At 42.1% G+C, this 17,304-nt stretch overlaps 1 protein-coding gene across 2 annotated transcripts in view; it reads left to right on the forward strand.

The window, feature by feature from the left end:
* Positions 1–10,010, forward strand: part of mrc2 (mannose receptor, C type 2) — a 34,699-nt gene extending 24,689 nt beyond the window's left edge. Inside the window, exons 13-29 of one of the 2 annotated variants that reach the window (XM_042393563.1) lie at positions 1,112–1,254; positions 1,331–1,427; positions 1,542–1,671; positions 1,901–1,933; positions 2,070–2,236; positions 2,675–2,840; positions 2,927–3,069; positions 3,289–3,397; positions 3,729–3,895; positions 3,988–4,096; positions 4,206–4,444; positions 4,588–4,750; positions 4,862–5,011; positions 5,277–5,390; positions 6,332–6,511; positions 7,358–7,381; positions 7,473–10,010. In XM_042393563.1, the coding sequence (XP_042249497.1) occupies positions 1,112–1,254; positions 1,331–1,427; positions 1,542–1,671; positions 1,901–1,933; positions 2,070–2,236; positions 2,675–2,840; positions 2,927–3,069; positions 3,289–3,397; positions 3,729–3,895; positions 3,988–4,096; positions 4,206–4,444; positions 4,588–4,750; positions 4,862–5,011; positions 5,277–5,390; positions 6,332–6,511; positions 7,358–7,381; positions 7,473–7,693 (2,355 nt within the window). In that variant the 3' untranslated portion in view covers positions 7,694–10,010. The remainder of the gene's footprint in view (positions 1–1,111; positions 1,255–1,330; positions 1,428–1,541; positions 1,672–1,900; positions 1,934–2,069; positions 2,237–2,674; positions 2,841–2,926; positions 3,070–3,288; positions 3,398–3,728; positions 3,896–3,987; positions 4,097–4,205; positions 4,445–4,587; positions 4,751–4,861; positions 5,012–5,276; positions 5,391–6,331; positions 6,512–7,357; positions 7,382–7,472) is intronic. The other variant, XM_042393564.1, reaches the window with a different exon arrangement.
* Positions 10,011–17,304: the final 7,294 nt, after the last annotated feature.

A 17,304-nucleotide genomic window follows, 5' to 3' on the forward strand; every position in this document is an offset into this window, starting at 1 on the left:
GCTTATGTATTGTAGAGCAGGGCTTCTCAACCTTTTGTAACTTAAGTTCCACTTCTGATTGTTAAAAAAAAATCAGAGGACCACCTTCCCAAATAAATGAAAGAAAAAAAAAAAACGTAACATGACAAAAAAAAACTGAGCTGTAAATATTTATTATGCCCCTGTCAGCTGTAATGACCAAAATAAATATTCTGCTTACCCTCAGTGAGATGCTGGGGCTTGCTTCTGGGAAATATGAGATTGAGTCGTGGTCGGATGGGTGAGAGGCTGACGTGCAGAGTAGCATTCAAAGTCGCTTTCAGTTTGTTCTGTGCCTTGGGATTTTGTGAGAGTCACAATGGAAACCCCTGACTCACATAAATACGTGGTGCTGAAAAGCAAAAGAAATTTGATTGCCTGTTTTGACAGAGAGGGATATTGACTGGCAGCCAGTATCTAGAATGAAGCAAGGTCAACTTGTGTGAACTGAAGCTTCAGGCTGCTGTCTGCTGATAGTTCCATCAGCTCATTTTCCAAAATAGTGGATAGAGACATGTCTTCTGAAGCAGGATCCACAGAGAAAGCTAGCTAGCTAGCTAACAGTGGCAGTTGTCTCTACTTAATGATGCGTCATGATTGTATATTCATAACTTGTCATTGAAATTATGCATTTTAATTTGACGTTTTTTATTTGTGTGAATTCTTTAGCACATTTAGATATAAAAATAACTAGCTTGGGTAAATTACCCCCAAATTTTTTTTTAATCATTTAGCAGTACCACTGCTTCCGCGGCCCACTAGATGGCGCTCTGAGGCCCAGCTGTGGGCCACGGCCCACTGGTTGAGAATGGCTGCTGTAGTGTATATAGAGCATTTGATCAAACAAGCCAAATCTTTTCAGTGCATCAGTGTTTAATATTTTAACCTGATCGACTGAGCAAAACTGCTGTAAAGTTTCATCAGACAAATAAACAAACAGCACTAAGACTCTGGCACTTAGTCCCAACTTTCAGTTCTCCAATTCTTAATATTAACAGTAAGAGGAAGTAAAAGTACTGCTGGTACAACTTGCTTTACATCAGTATTGCATTGCTAATTGGACTGTTATTACATCTTTATCACCTGTGTGCAGGTGTTTCATTTCTCTCAGCTGGAGCAGAGGCTGAGCTGGCTGCAGGCTCACCTGTTCTGCAGGAATCACGGAGCCAACCTGCTGAGCATCAGCAGCCCTGAGGAGGAGCTCTTTGTTATGCAAGTCCTCCATGAGGAATTCGGGTGAGTGTACACCTTTCAGCAGCTGTGATGATGATGACAATGATGATGCTGATGATGATAATGATCTGGCCCACAGGGATTCAGAGGACCATGAGCAGCACTGGTTTTGGATTGGACTGAACCGCAGGAACCCCATGGACAATGGCAGCTGGAAGTGGAGTGACGGACTGGCTGTGAGTGACAGTGATACCTGCTCTAAAAAGTTACAACCTAACTTTGTACCACTGTGCTGATTGATTCAAAAAATGCTTGAAACAAAATCTGTTTACTCTTTGCCTGTGTCTCAGGTCACGTACCAAAACTTTGGCCGCTACTACTACAACATCCGGCAGTGTGCTGCAGCAGACTTGGGCACTATGACCTGGCTGGCCATGCACTGCGACTCTGAGTTAGACTGGATCTGCAAGATCCCCAGAGGTACTATAGCACAGGTTTATACTGGATTGGTACATTAGCACTGGCTATCTATAATTCTTTCTGCTCTTTGTATTCAATTTCATGTGACACATATTTATTTTCATTTTTAGAATTTCCTTTTTCCGCCTACTATTGTTTAGAGATTTCTTTCCCTTTTTCTGTTTCCTTGCATTTTGGGTCTCTCATATTATAAATCTCATGGGTACACTTATCCTACATGTGTTTTTAGGTAGCACTGAGAAGGAAACAGAAGCCTCAGAAGGTCAGTCTTATCTTTTTTTTAGCTTTTCAACTTAACCACTCAGCATACTAATATTATCTTCTGAGTGTGTATTTCAAAACCTTCCTATTGTGTCTCACGACTATCTTTACATCTCATTTTATCTCTCGTCCATCAGGCAAGAGTTCACCAGAGTGGATTGGTTTCAAGGAGGCCGATTACAAGTTTTTTGACCACCGCACCACTTGGGACCAGGCCCAGAGGATTTGCTCCTGGTTTGGATCCTCGCTGGCCTCCGTTCACTCCGCTGAGGAAGAGGCTTTCCTGGCGAACACCTTACGCAAGGCACTGCACATATTATCAAAAAGTTCATCTTAATTTGAAGTTTATTGAATACAAAAATGCAAGGAATTACTAGTGTTTTGGCAAGAAGACCAGCTTTAGGACTGCAAATCTCTGAGAATACAGGCACAAACCTGTCGCCACTAATTATGGTGTTAAGTTCAGGATTGTATTACCAGGCAAGGAAATAACCTCTTAGTACAAATTAGAGAATCTGATATTTCTTGGAAACTTTTGTGTATTTTTTGTATGGCTATTTTATATCAGCTTGCATCATGCTTAACATAACCTACTTGTATAAACTGATGTAAACGCCAGTGTCTTATAATTTTAGTGTATTTACAGTAATCCTTAATAATCTTCCAACTCTGCATCACTCCACTCTACCCCTGACTGCATTATTCCTGTGGCCCTGACGCACTTTTTCTTTCTCACCTTCAGATGAAGGTGGAGGGTGACAGCTGGTGGCTTGGGCTTCACACCTATGATAATGACGGCCGTTTCCGCTGGTCCGACCACTCTGTGCTCAATTATGTGTCCTGGGCTCTCGGGAAGCCGCACCCGCTCAGCCGTGATCGCAGATGTGTCCAAATGTCCGTCAGCAAAGGTAAGAACAGCCAGAATAAGAGACCTCAAGAGACTAAATCAAATGCGGTACACAGACACGAGCTTGTGTTTTTTACTCTCAAATAGCGGAGTGGGCCGATCAGAAGTGCCACTCTGACCTGCCCTACATCTGTAAGAGAGTGAATGTCACAGGCACCATTCCTCCAACTCCATCGTCGCCCCACCCGCCATCAGGCTGTCCTGACGGATGGGCCTCTTATCAGCGTAAGGTACAGCACTGCAGGCTACAACATACCAGGAGTTCAACATCTACAGCTCCATAGCAATACTGGTTATGATTTCGGATAACTAACACGTTAAGATACAATAATGATGTCGTTATAAGGGATGCAGGATGTCTAGAATGCATCAAATAAGTATACTAAAGAGGCAGTGAGGCACAGCAAGTAAGTTTTTAATGTGTGCAATGCCATCTGCTGTTTCTGTAGTGTTTCAGAGTGTTTGACCAGTCATCCCGGGTCAAATGGTCTGCTGCCAAGGTGAAATGTGAGACGCAGGGAGGTGTACTGGCAGTGGTGTCCAGTCATTTGGAGCAAGGTAATTACAGTAGAATACAGCCCACATAAAGTCACAAGCAGGGAGGTGGTGGAGGACAAACCCAATTATAGTTTTTGAAGTTACTTTTCCAGTGGAATGTAGATTGTGTACTTTTTGGTACATAATGGTAGAATTGTATGATCTGTCATTGTAAGCAGCATCAAATGGATGTGGTATGTTATGAGAATCCAGTCATTTTATGTTTGTAGGGATTGACTGGTAGGGGGTTTAGATACCCATATTTGTATTTACCAATCCCTATATTTATAACTGTTCATAAGAGTCTCTACACACATGCACGTTTTTATGCAACCGAATCTCCTCCTCACAGCCTTTGTTACCACCCTGCTGCACAACACCAGTTCTGAACTTTGGGTGGGACTGACTTCAGACTCTAAAGGTCATTTCCAGTGGGCCCAGCCTGGCCTGCTCAGCTACACCAACTGGGCTCCCGGAGAGCCACTCGACAACAGCGGACCACACCACAACAGGACCCCGGTACTTCCAACACTCACCACACCATCAGCACATATTTCATGGTGTTGTCCTTGGTCTGTTCCTGTTCTGATGATTTCACTGTCACCTCCCAGGGGAACTGTGTGGTGATGATTCACGGGAACCCACAGAAGAACACTGGCATGTGGGCTTCCCGAGCCTGTGAGATGGAAAATAATGGCTTCATCTGTCAAAGAGAGCAAGGTGTGCTGTTATTCAATAATAACTACAACAATGTCCGCTTTAAACATGCAGGACATTTGCGACACAAACAGAAATGTGTTTATTTAAATCATCTTTGCTGTTTCTTCAGACCCAAGTATCCCTCCAGCCCCAGCCCTGATTCCTGCCTCCCTGTCAAAGCCTATTGTGCTGGGTGGAGTAACATACCGGGTGGTAGAGAAGCGCCTGGACTGGACCGGCGCTCTGCACCTCTGCGAATCTTTGAATGGGACCCTGGCTACAGTGAAGGATCCCTATCAGCAGGCTTACCTCACGCTGCTAATCAACAACCTGCACCGGCCTGCCTGGGTTGCTCTCTACAACTACGGAGTGAGCCTTTCACACATCACAGTATATCTTATTAAAATTTTCCAATGGGGTCACACTAGAGTCACTGACAGGGTTGTCCAGGCTGAAGAAACCTGGACCTGAATTGCAACTTTTTTTTCTTTTTCCTATTTTTATGTTTGCAGGGACGGAGCTTCACCTGGCTGGGTGAAGAGGATGTGGCATATTCAAACTGGAAAGATGGGGAGCCCAATCAGATGGCTGGATGTGGTCACATGACCACTACTGGCCAGTGGACTATGACTCCCTGTGATGCTAAACTGGAGGCTGCTATCTGTCAAATTAGTGGTATGTGTGTGTAAAATCACACCAGCACATCTTGTAAAAACTATCAATCCAGTATTTATTCATTATATTAGATTCAAATATATTTATCCCTGATGTTTTTCTCCCTGCCAGAAGAGCCTGTGAGTCACCAGTGGATGTACCCAGGCCATTGCCCCAACTCTCTGGGAGAGTGGGCATGGGTATCTTTCAGAAACCACTGTTACGCCTTTAACCTGCAAAATCTTAAACTACAGCAGGATGCACGCACATCCTGTATGAAAGGTAGGGAAGAGTTTCAGAGTCCAGTCTGACTTAACTCAGACTCTGGCTGGGCTGCCTGCACAGCTCATGATATTGAATTGAAAGTCAATTAAGTGCAACACTTCTGACCTTCTCCACTGCAAACACAATTGACAAATTGCATCAATATGTCTAAATTTAGAAGTGTTTCATTGAGCCTGCATCACTGTTAAATTTACCCTCACAATCAATTCACATGTCTGTTTTGCTCTGTGTCTGTCTATTTCTTTCGTTTTCTCTCTTCTAGTGGGAGCTGAACTTCTCTCTATCTTGGATGAGACGGAGAACGGCTTTGTATGGGAACACATCCAGAGCTTTGCAGAACAGGCACACGGAGCTTGGCTGGGCATCAGCGTGAAAGGTCCGGTAACGTTGCCTCAGACAGTCCCTTCCAGCTCTCTCTACAGCAGCAGATTTATTAACCTTCAGCTTTTCAAAAGTCTTTTTTTTTTTTTTTTTTTAAATCCAAGCTTATTAACTTTTTTATTTAACTTTAAAATTATCACACTCTGCTTGCAGATAAGAAAAGTTTTACCTGTTTGATTATGATTTCTTTTATATAATAATAATGAAACTATTAATTAAGGAGAGGAAACCTCTTAAAAACTGCTTCTCTGATGTCAAATAAATGTGATAACACAGTGCAAGGTGCATTGTCTTGGAAAAGTTAATTTATGTAAACTTGCATTACTGAAATATCCTGAAATATGTGTATTAAAGGTGTACTATGCAGGATTTGTCAGTTGATGTTTATAAACATACAGCATTAGAAGGCCCCTCCTACCGAGTGAGCGAGAGAGAGTGAGTGAGCGGTCAAGCAGACACGCAGACCTGCAGCTCTTTATAAGTCCATGACACAGAGACGGAGAGCAGAGTGGAGCAGAGGAGAGAGACGGAGACAGTGATGTAACCTGGTCGCTACGCTACCAGCCCTGACCTCACACCCTGTGCGCCGTTATTGGCTGGGGGCTACACACCCACTGCCCAAAGGCTGCGGCGTCCCAAACACATCAAAATAAGAAGAAAATACAGGCAGAGGGCAGAGTCTCTGCAGATAAATACACTGACACACTTCTTGTGGGTCATAAGTAATGATTGAGAGGGATTACTTTTGTATGAGTCTATACAATGGGTTGTTTTTTTTTAGGAAAATCCTGCATAGTGTACCTTTAAGCTAATGGGAAGAAGTAAATCCAATATTGGAAATGCATTAAGCAGTCAAGATAAGACTAATGAAACACTTCTGCTTGAGTGTGTTTGAAGCTCCACTGAGTGTAGGCTACGCTTGTGTTCCCACCGCAGGTAGAGGTCTAGTGTGGAGCAAGGAAACAGAGATGTCGTACACCAACTGGGAGACACATGACGTCGCCTTTTCTGTTCTGTCTCCGAACTCCTGCTTCTGGATCCAGAGCAACAGTGGCCTCTGGAAGCCGGGCTCCTGCAGAAATCGCACACACGGGGTCATCTGCAAACGGCCTCGCAGTAAGCACACATAAAACCGCTTAAACTGAGGGGTAATCATTTTCAGGAACAGGTCCAGTCAGCAACAAGACCACAGCAAATTAAACTGTTTTCGAGGTTTAAATGCTGAAAAATATCCTTGATGATGACAACGTCCTTTAACAGTTTCACTAACTATAAACTATACTAGTTGCTGCTTATTGGGGGCTGACGTTTCAAGGATAATATTTATAAAACTGTTTTAGCGTTGTATCTGAGGGCAGATGTTATGATTCCTGTTAGTAAGTGAGCGCAAACAAAGTGACAGCAGCTTATGTTAATAATCATTTGGCAAATAAAATGACTCATACATAAACATATCTTCTTTGTTACATTATAAGACTAGAAATCTATGATATCTTATCCACGCACAGTGCACAGTGGCCTGTTTTTACAAATCTGTTCTGGTCTGACAAACCAAATTATGTTATGTACCTGTGTCATACATCTTGTGAGTTTAATATGTTACAAGATCATATTTATTGGAAATTACATGAACCTTGTGTTTCCTCATTCTTATCCACTGATGATATATGAGGAGTCATGTAAATGATTGGATGCAATCTGTAAAAGGTAAAAAAAATTCAGCTTTTGTTCAGGGCTGCAAATATTTTCGTTACGTGCCGCCATTTGCCTACCACTGCTGTATATATACTCTAAGCGTAAACCCCTAGAATGATTGAAAAAACTTTTCAAGTTTGTAGACAAGGCGGAGTAACCTGAGAAATGATCCTGTTGTGGCTTGGATCATGTGCAATTAAAACTAATAATGATTGCTAAATACTAAAGTAGTACCTTTTTAATAGTTGTCCTTTCTTCCATTTGCAGGTACTGAATCCGCGGTTGTAACCAGTAAGTATAATCATGGATCCGTGTGTTGTAACCTATATATCTGAAAGTACAGTATGCTAATTCTGACATCCTATCTCCTATCTTTGCCTAGTAGATGGAGACCACCTGCCCACTCTGATTGTCGTAATGGTGACAGGCCTGGTGCTGGTGGTGCTGATCGTAGGCGTGATCTACTTATATCGTCGGCGAACTGTTGGGTCCCGGGGGTCCTATGAAGGTGCCCGCTACAGCCGTACCAACTCCAGCCTTGCTGAGCAGACAGAGAAGAACATCCTTGTATCTGACATGGAACTGAACGAGCAGCCAGAGTAGCAGAGCCACCCTGGACCGACCGACCGACCCAGGACTGGAGTGGACTCGACCCGGGAGAGGCTGATTACAATGTGCTGACTCAGACTCTGATACACATTGTGACATTTATGTTTTTTTTGTTGTCTCTTATGAAACCAAAAAAAAAAAGTTTTTTTTGAAGTGCTGAAGAGCTGTGTAGAGCACAGCGGATGTCAATTGAATTTTTTAAAATGAAGCCCCGGATTCTCAAACCTCTCTCTTGCAAGACTTCACAGTTGTAGGACTTTCTTTCTCTCTAGACAAATCAGATCCTACACTACATAAAGCTTTTATCCAAAAGCATTAATGAAGGCCATAAATGGATCCACTGGGAGTTTAGTTTTATCGCATCTGGAAAAGTTTGACATAAAATCAGTTTTATGAAATGACTCCACGCTGTCTTCCCTGGTGCCAAAGTAAATTTTTGCACAGTGTATATTTCCTTTCTTTTTTCCATTTTGATTGAAAGACTTATAAAGCAAGAACAATGACTATAACAGCAACAGATTGACTCCTAACTAAAACCATTCATCTTTGTCATCTAAATATCCACACAGTCTTCTTCAGGACCAAATGCATTTTTCAATTTTGTAATTTTTTTTTTTTTTTTTTTTGCCACGACAGTATTTACCTGAACTTGAGGTGTGTTTGTTGTTCCACTGCGTTAATGTAATTTCCATTGATTTGCCATTATCTGTGCAGCTGTAGAGAACTTGTTACTGATGATGCATGTGTGTTTTTTTGTGAGCCTGCCTCTCTCCTCTTTTCTCATCTGACACGTCAGCACCAGCTGTCAGACGAGCAGAGGAGGAAGAAGTCCAAATGTGAATGTGTGGAAGGTGACAGGGACCATTTTCAGTGGTGACCTCAAACCGTCTGAGGGCAGTACACTAGAATTGTGCACATATAAGTAGAACTTAGCTTTGAAAGCTGGTCTTTAAATAGACTACGTTGTCTTTTTGGTACAGTAGGACTGAAGGTTGTCATCAAATGATCAGACTTTCAGCTTCCATGGCTCTGTGTACATTTTGGCACTTTTTTACTTTTATCTTGAGCTAATTCAGTCTTAGTCATCCATTTGCCTTTAGTAATTATCCACAAAGCTCAATTCCTGCTCATGATTCCTTACTTTTTGTTTGTTTTGGCTCTTCATGCCACCATCTGGAGCTGATGCAGCATGTTTTAAGGGCAGTAATTGTCTTTGTATGCACCGTGAAAAAGGGTTAGTAATTTGATATTTGTCTGATTCATCATTTTTACGGACCACAGTTCACTTCTCTGTGTGTGTTATCACTAGGATATTCTTCTGTCTTTTTGTCTTTTTAATGATGCAGGCTTCACTATGTGTTTTGCTTTAAGTACGACTGACTGGTAAAGACATTTGGAAACTTTCCTACTTTTATGGGATAATTGCCAACAGTTGAACCTCTTTTGCCCCACAAAGAAAAACATCCCTCATGTGAATGATACCGTTGTATATATGAGAGCCAAAGAATGTTTTAAAAGTGAATTCACTCTTTTGTAAGATAAATTCTCCTTCTTTTCATTCTCAAAATCATTTCAAGATTTCACATTTTCATTCAAGGTTAATTTTTCCTACTCAAACATTTTTCTTTTTCCTTCAACTCTTGCCTCTCTGAGAGCATTTCTGTCTTCCTGCTCTGAGGAATGCTTTGGAGCTGTTTCAGTCTGAGGCTTTTGGTGTTTCACTGAGCTGCAGTGAAGAAAATAAAAAGGTTTTTTTTTTTTTTTTTTTTTTTTGCTCCACCAGTTGGACTAAGATAGAGGGGGAAGGGAAGGGAAGAGGAGAGGGAGTAAGTAGGTGTGTGTGTGTGGAAGTGTGTGTGTGTGTGTTTGTCTGTGTGCGTGTGTGTGTCTCCAGCTGTGGAATGTTGAGTCGGCAAGAAGAGCTCAGTGGCATGTCTGGAACCAATCAGAGAAGGAGGACTCAGGGACATGAAGGGTCAGAACGGAGACTGAAAAAAAAGGAAAACTAGATGGAGGAGAAAAGGGAAAAAAGGAGGAGTGTGAGGAGGAGTCAGGGACGTAGGGAGCAGAGCGAGGCAGGAAAGATGGAGGAGCGTAGAGAGACCCTGAGGTTTGTCTCAGGCTTACCCTGTCCTCTGCTGGTCGTTTACTGTACAGGTCTGCCTCTATATGCAGTAGATGTGAAGCGAGCGAGGTGGTGATGTAAAGGTGTGACGACCCTTGATGTGTTCCCCGTGAGATCATGTCTGTGACGCAGGCCAGCTCATGTCCCTGTGAAGATTACCTGAAGCACCTGTTCAACTTTTTTTTTTTTTTTTTTTTTTAAAGTTTTGTGTCATTTTTATATGAAATGAATAAAGTCTATGTTCTAAAAGCTTCTGCTTTCACAGTTACTACACTATATTACACCATATTGTTTTTTCTTGAGCAAACTCTTTTGTGAGGAAGTTACCTTTTAACTGTCACATTCAGAGATATATGGCAGAGTAACCATTTGTTGGAAACTTAGTTTTACAAGTAAGTGAAATACGAGCAAAGTGTTGACTGTGATGTTGATGTTTTTCCACAAGGGGGAACACCTCACCTGCTATATGTGACGTCTCCTCCTGCTCGTGTTGTCATCTGATCTCCCTTGAGCATTTGTTTCTCACTGCCATTGTGTGTTTTCTGTCATATCAAGTCTCTGCAGAGGTACACATTTTATGCTCTGATCCTCTATCGCAGAAAGACTCTTTGCTACGTGTTGATTGATAACATGTTTTCAGTTTCTTTACGATTGCAACTCTCTGTCTGCAGTTCTTCTGTTTTATTCCAGTCATGTGTGACTGTGGATGATAAGATGTGGTTGTGAGAGCGTAGTGTTTGACAGTGCGTGCATCTATAGTCAAATCACCGTTTGCAGATGATGTTTCATTTATAAACCTGTTTGTCACTAAAGCTAAACTAAATCATTTACAGTCAGAGCTAACATAAAACCACACAACTAGCAGGAAAACCCAACAGATACACAACACACACACAAATAAACATAGCAGACATACACTAACATACTTTGAACCACAGTATCTTAATGCAATACAAGGCAAGTCAGTACAAAAGCCCTGCAATAAATACCGCCTTTGTGAAGCTTGTGATTTTCACTTAAAAAAAAAATCAATGGTAAATTTTGAAGCCATGAACGTCATGTTGTTGTATAGATTGTATTAGTTTAGATTATATAGTGCAGCAGCTTCTGTTAATTGTGTCCACACCCTCATTTTTCCTTCATTCGAAGCCTGCATTGTGCTGCTTCGCATCACATCTCCACAGTCACTGTAAAAACACTTCACCTGTGCTTGGAGCCCAGAGTATAACACTGTCAGTCAAAGCACAGAATACCAGCAATGCTCCACCGCCTCCGTACCCCAGCTGAACTATGTTCCACTAACACGGAGACACGTGGACGTTCTGAACCCAACACCTGGTGTAATGGGAGCTTGTGGCCTCTTCCTGCCAGAGACCTGCACCTTTGCAGCGTCACATCTGAGCCACTAAATTGCTTGTTATTCAAATCAAACAGGCTCTCTGTAATCCATCTCACTTAGGATGGGTGTCACAAGCTATCCAACTGCATGCCGCAGGCACTCAATTTAAAGCTTCCAGGGGCTATGCACTCCAACAGTTGTTTATAAGTTTCACCCCATCACCTGTCATTTTTAATGTTTCTCGTGTGTGTGGAAAGTATTCTTGAGGAACGTTACCTGCTCCTAAACATTAAATTTTTATGTCTGTTGAACTTCAGGGCTGATGTGTAAAACATCTCTACCATTAGCCTTATTTGCATGCCATAGCTGTAACTTGTAGTCTAAATACTTTATTATGATGTATTTATCTCTGGCTACATTGCACTTCAATGTTTTGTTGTCCTCAGTGTTTATTGTGAAGTTTTTTTTTTAATATTTCAGGTGCAATCAAAAATATCACAGCAGCTAAGCAAGTGCAGGAAAACACTAGAACTAGTTTCCTCAGCAACAGTGTACTCTTATACTCTTACTCTTATAGTTTGATACTGTGTGTGTATGTGTCTGCGTGTGTGTGTGTTACCTTCTTGCCCATCCCCATCATCTTTTATCATGAGAAGACCTGACCTATCCACCTAAGATGTTTCTTTACAGCAGATTCCCTTTTAATGACGTCAGTTTATTAGCATTCTTTACTAGCAGCTGCTTCATTCCTTGTTTCCCCCTTTTTAAATGATGCAGGAATAGCTCACGTAGAGCTCACATGGGTAATATAAAAGTGTCAGCGTGATATGAAAAGGGTCAAATCATGAAGAGGATTTCATGGTGGCCCGTGGGCTTCTTTTTGCACATGTATAGCAGCCATTGCCAAGGTAGCAGCCATCTTGCCTGAGGCGTCTTCAATGCACCTGTCTGGGGTTTTGGAGTTTAAAGACAGGCAGTGGCGGCGGAGGTCTCAGCTCTGGGAGTAACAGAACAATATCACTGCTTCACTCTTCCTCACCTCCTCTGAGATACTCAAGTAAAACCCTTCATGATCAATTAACCAACAAAGGAGAGAAAAGAGAATGAAACTCTTCAGATGGCCCAGCTCATTGCCAAATCAATACCCTCTTAATTTGAACATTTGATGTGCAGATCCTGCTCTTGTTTTGTTCACAAACTGCTGTTTATTCCCCCTCCTCCCACTCCAAGGCTTCTTCCTATCTGGCAGTGTTGGCACTGCAGGTCAAGGGAAGGGAACCAGAGAGAAAGCAGCGTTAACAAGTGAAATTAAAAACCCATTCATTCTCCTCAGTCATCCATTTGGAAGCTGGCCAAAGGAGAAGCAGCTGTTGGGCTGCCAATGAAGGAGAGCAACAGAGAGCGGGAGGAAAGGAGGAGAGGAAAAAAGTTAATTTAGAAAGGGAGTTTTGAAAGGAACAGGATGATGCACTCTTTCCTCTGAATACCAGCAGTGGACTGGCTTCTTTTGAAAAGCAGCTGACTAAAGGTGACCAGGCTTTTAGCAGTCAGGGTCCCTCTGTGGAGCTGAGAATCTGAGACTAGCAGGATCAGTGACATCTTTTAAAGCACTTCTCAAAACCTATCAAAGCCTTTTATTAATTCTAGCACACCGTTTCATTTCCAACATGTCTTACCTGTGTTTTGTTTAACTGTTCTTGTCTTTTTTTATTGCTGTGTATTTTATTCCATGTTATTTTTGTATTATTTTAGTCTGCAGTTTATCGGCAAACAGCACATGTTGATGACCATGTTGAGTGTTTGGCGCTCTCATTGACTATCCTATTACAAAAAACAATATGTGCTGAATGAGGTCCAGGATGCAACATAATGCTGTTTATTGTCACAGTAAAAAAATATGGAAAATATGGATGTTTCAGCCATCTTTAGCACCAGCAGTTGGTTTTCAGGCTCTTGTCACCCCGTGTGATTTGTCTTACCTCGCAGCTCGGGTTGGGATTGTGTCAAGTGTTCGACTGTCAGTCATCATCTTCGTGATAATGATTTGTGAGGAAAGTGTTATTAAATTTGACTGAATGTTGGTTCCTACTCATTCTTTCTCAAATGGTGGTATCTAGCTATGCAGATAGCTTCACAGGTCTAGATGTTAGTGGATAACTGTCTCACTTTATGTCTTTGTTTCTCAATATCAATATACAATTTATCATATATATATAATACATTTTATGTGGAAATTCAAAACAGCTTCAAGGTAAAAATAAGCAGATGGCAATGTCTCTTCTTGGCTTGAAAAATCAAAGCACTTTATCACATTTATGAAACAATTATTTCCTCCATCATGTATTGCAAAATTGCCCTCAGTGACCTAACACAACAAGAAGATATATTAACTATCTCACCTCAATATAAATGGTACAGTTAAAGGGCTGTGAAGGTCGACACATTTATATTGTCTCATGGCGTATATGTATACCACCATATTGACTGACCCTATGAAACACTGTGGAGGTGAACGGAGTTTATTTCTGGTATTCAAAGCATTGAAATATGACATTGGAGGGACTCAACAACAACATGTCCTACTAGAAACAAAGTCCTGGTTCCTTGCTGTCATAAGTTTCTATTGCAGTTACTTTCTAACAAAGAAATTGTATCTTAGAGACCTCAAAAGTCACCTCAGCCGTCTAAATGCCTAAATAAGTCACACTAGACACATACAAATATCACACCTAAACTTGTCTTTTAACAGTATTTTTGTTAGTATTCATAACTTATTTTTACTGTGATGTTTTTTTTTTTTACTGGTTTACTGTTTCTACTTTCTTACTGTTATGTCTGTCTACCTTTGACTTTGACCGAGTCATGTCAAAGAGGAATTTCTGCTATGTGACAAACAATAAAGTTCCTTGAATCTTGAAATCTCAGAGACAGATCTGTCAAAACACCATCAAATGAAACCCAAACTAGCTGTAGATAGGGGTAAGTGGGAAAACTTTTTTTTTTTCATGCGTGATTTGAGTGAAGTGAACATCTAACCTATCTAAGCACTGAGACTCTTCTTCAAGGGGAGCTCTATTAATATCGTGCTTGTATGCGGTCACAGCGTGCTTGCGCTACACCTGCTTCATTTTATGTTGAGGCACCATAGAGACGATGATGTCTCTGTCCTTTATATCTTCAGTGGTAAGAGCTCTTGGCTGAGATTGCTTCTGGTATGTCATCATGCAGTATGACAGCTCTCTATCCACCTGTTGTCACTACTAGATGCTTGTCATTGCCGAACCTGCCTGAACTGTGAGTGCTGAGTCAATATAATAATCTCCTTGGCCTGTGGGTCGCTTGATAAACACTTTGCAGACACACTGACATAAACAGAGATGCTGTACTTCACTCTCCAGCCGAGAAGGCCCCGTCTGGAATCAGCCACTGATTTTTAGTCAATATGTTTTTTATGGCCATGAAAACAACCCCTGTGTGCCAGCGCCTTTGGAATGGGGATCAAATTCACTAATCTTTGTCCAAATCAAAGCCTGCGCACTTCAAAGTGACTGGATCAGCAGAGATACACACAGAGCGCCAATGTCAGAGCAAGAGGAAGAAAAAAGAAAAAAAAAAAAGCTTTGCTCTCACATTGCTGTCCAAACTCATTTAAACTCCTGTCTTTCTTCTCCCTCCTTGTCTTTCCAGTGAGTTGCAGTGGCATTTCGCTTCAGTTTGAGCCATAATGGACAGTCGTAGCAGAGAGGGCCAGAGGATGGATGGCGTGCAGATGCAGGTTGGTGGTGGTGGTGGTGGGGGGTTGGGGGTACTGGAGGCTGGGTGTGGTGCAGTTATCTCCTCTGTGCAGATGAGAACATGCTTTTACCTGCGGGATGCTGCTCTTTCTCAGGCCAAGGACAGCATCCGTGTGGTGAAAGGGATTACGGGCACTCTGTTCCCGGTCTCTGCCTTTGGGGAAGTTGGGATCCATGCTTGGTTGTCTTGTTTGTTGGCCATTTTTCATGTATGTAATTAGCATCCTTAATGGGCCTAATTAGAGCTTACACAGTTTGCGCTAATTTCAGAAGCAAACCCTTTTATGTGCAGATGATAAATCGATAAGGGAGCCGACATTTAGCCGGAAAAAGTCTCACACAGACAGAATTACAACACTTATTTTGTATAAAACATGATTGCCTGACTGTTTATTTCTCTTTTATATCTATTTTCTGCCTCAGAGACACTATTTGTTGAACTATTTTGTGGCTTTTGCCTCAACAAGAGCACTCTTGTGCCACAAAATGAAGCACGGTGATGGGATGACTTCACAAGGTGCCCACTCTTCCACCTGCCTGACGATAATTCCTCACTGTAAACAACAAAAGGTACCATTATCACCCCTAACCAGGGACAGGATTAGATACGTCCTCATTTGCATGGATTTCCACCCAAAATAATAATGAGGCACAAATAAGGAAGAAATAGAGACAAAAGGTGAAGTTAATTTATGGAAAGCTTGGCTGCTCCTATGCTCACTGCTTTGATGCTTAATCCGTTATTAACCCGCACAACATTAAGCATACACACGTGAACATGCATGTGCGCACACACTCTCGCATGCACACACACCTTGAGGAGCGGAGGATTCCTGAGTCAGGGGAACCAGGTACTGAAGCCAATGTAACCCCTCTGGGAAATAAAGATAGGCCGAGGGTGCAGAAGGAGTGAGATGAGGCTACTGTGAAGACATGCCGCGGAGCAACAACCAAATCCCCCTTGTGTTTACTCTCGCTGGTTTCCAGGGCAATGGCAGGAGCCTCTGCTTTTCCTGTGAAGGCAAACCCACTTAGAGGAGAAAATTCAGTCCTTGAAAATAAAATGTTGTGGGGGGAAAATGTACCATTACCGAGAGCTTCTTCTCTTTGTGCAGTATGTGGCTACACAGATGTGTGTTTGTGTTTGTGCGTGCCTTTTAAAATTAGCAACATAAAAGGAAAAACTGCTTTCTGACCATAAAATTTCTTGGCTTAATCTCATTATTGGCGGGCCTTTAAGCAAGACATGACTATGTCACATCTTAGTGACCATCAGTAGATTTCTGTAGTTGTTTTTTCTGCTAATCAACTGAGTCAAAATGAGTGTGCACCTATGATTATGTCTGAGTGTATATGTGTGTGTGTGTGTGTGTGTGTGTTTTCACTCAGTGGTTTGCAGCTGAGTGTTTTCAGTCAGGATATACAGAGATGAGCTCCATTGTTGGCATAAATTGCTTGGCCCAGGCATGCTGCCTCTCCACTGGGCATCTCCCCCCCCTCATACTGATCGATCTAATCCTTAGCTATAATGAGTTTCTCTGTCTGAGAGCGAGGGGTGGGCGTGGGCCGGGCCATGAAGTGGAGAGGAGAGTGAGCAGGAGGAGGTGGAGAGATGAGGGCTACTGGTGGAGTTGCTGGTGATTAAGGGAGACGGACTCAGCCAGAGAGAAGTGTGGAGATAGAGGAGTAGTAACAAGAGCTGGGTGTTGAGAGAGACAAAGTTATCAAGTCATTATCTGACACCAGATTACCTTCATGAGGTGATCTGTTTGTGGCCATTCTGTGTCTATGAGAATCTCACAACCAACATTAGATGCTTGTTGCTGTTGAGCTGTTTATTAACCTATCTTGTACTTTTTTATTATTAACCCAGATAACATACCGAAGTGGGCCACTTGAAGCAATGATGCAGCACTGCTGGCCTTCTTCTGGCCTGGACAAAATGGATATGAGCCTGAAATGGCCCACATGTAAAATAGCAAATATGGCCCAAATATCCCAAATCAAAAGTGGGCCTTTTTTGGTAAAGATGCGGTGTTCTCAGGTATGTGTATTCTGGATGTGGGCCAGTTCTGGTTCATCTGGTTTGTTCTTGGTTGACATATGGCTTGCTTTTGGCCCAGATCTGGGAAACAGGAGCGGACTGCCCAAGTGTGGCCTGGATCTGGGCCACAGCCATTTTGCTAGCTGGGAAATGAGTCGTTAAGGTTATGAAATGTCAAAAAAGTTTGACTAATGCCGATCAACATTTCCAAAAGGCCAAAGTGAATGTCATCAAATTATATGGAACAATGACAAAGCAAGCAAGTCCTCATATTTGTGAAGCTATAAACAGAAGAAGTTTCAT

This window comes from Thunnus maccoyii, chromosome 18 (genome assembly GCF_910596095.1).
Source record: "Thunnus maccoyii chromosome 18, fThuMac1.1, whole genome shotgun sequence".
Taxonomy (NCBI): domain Eukaryota; kingdom Metazoa; phylum Chordata; class Actinopteri; order Scombriformes; family Scombridae; genus Thunnus; species Thunnus maccoyii.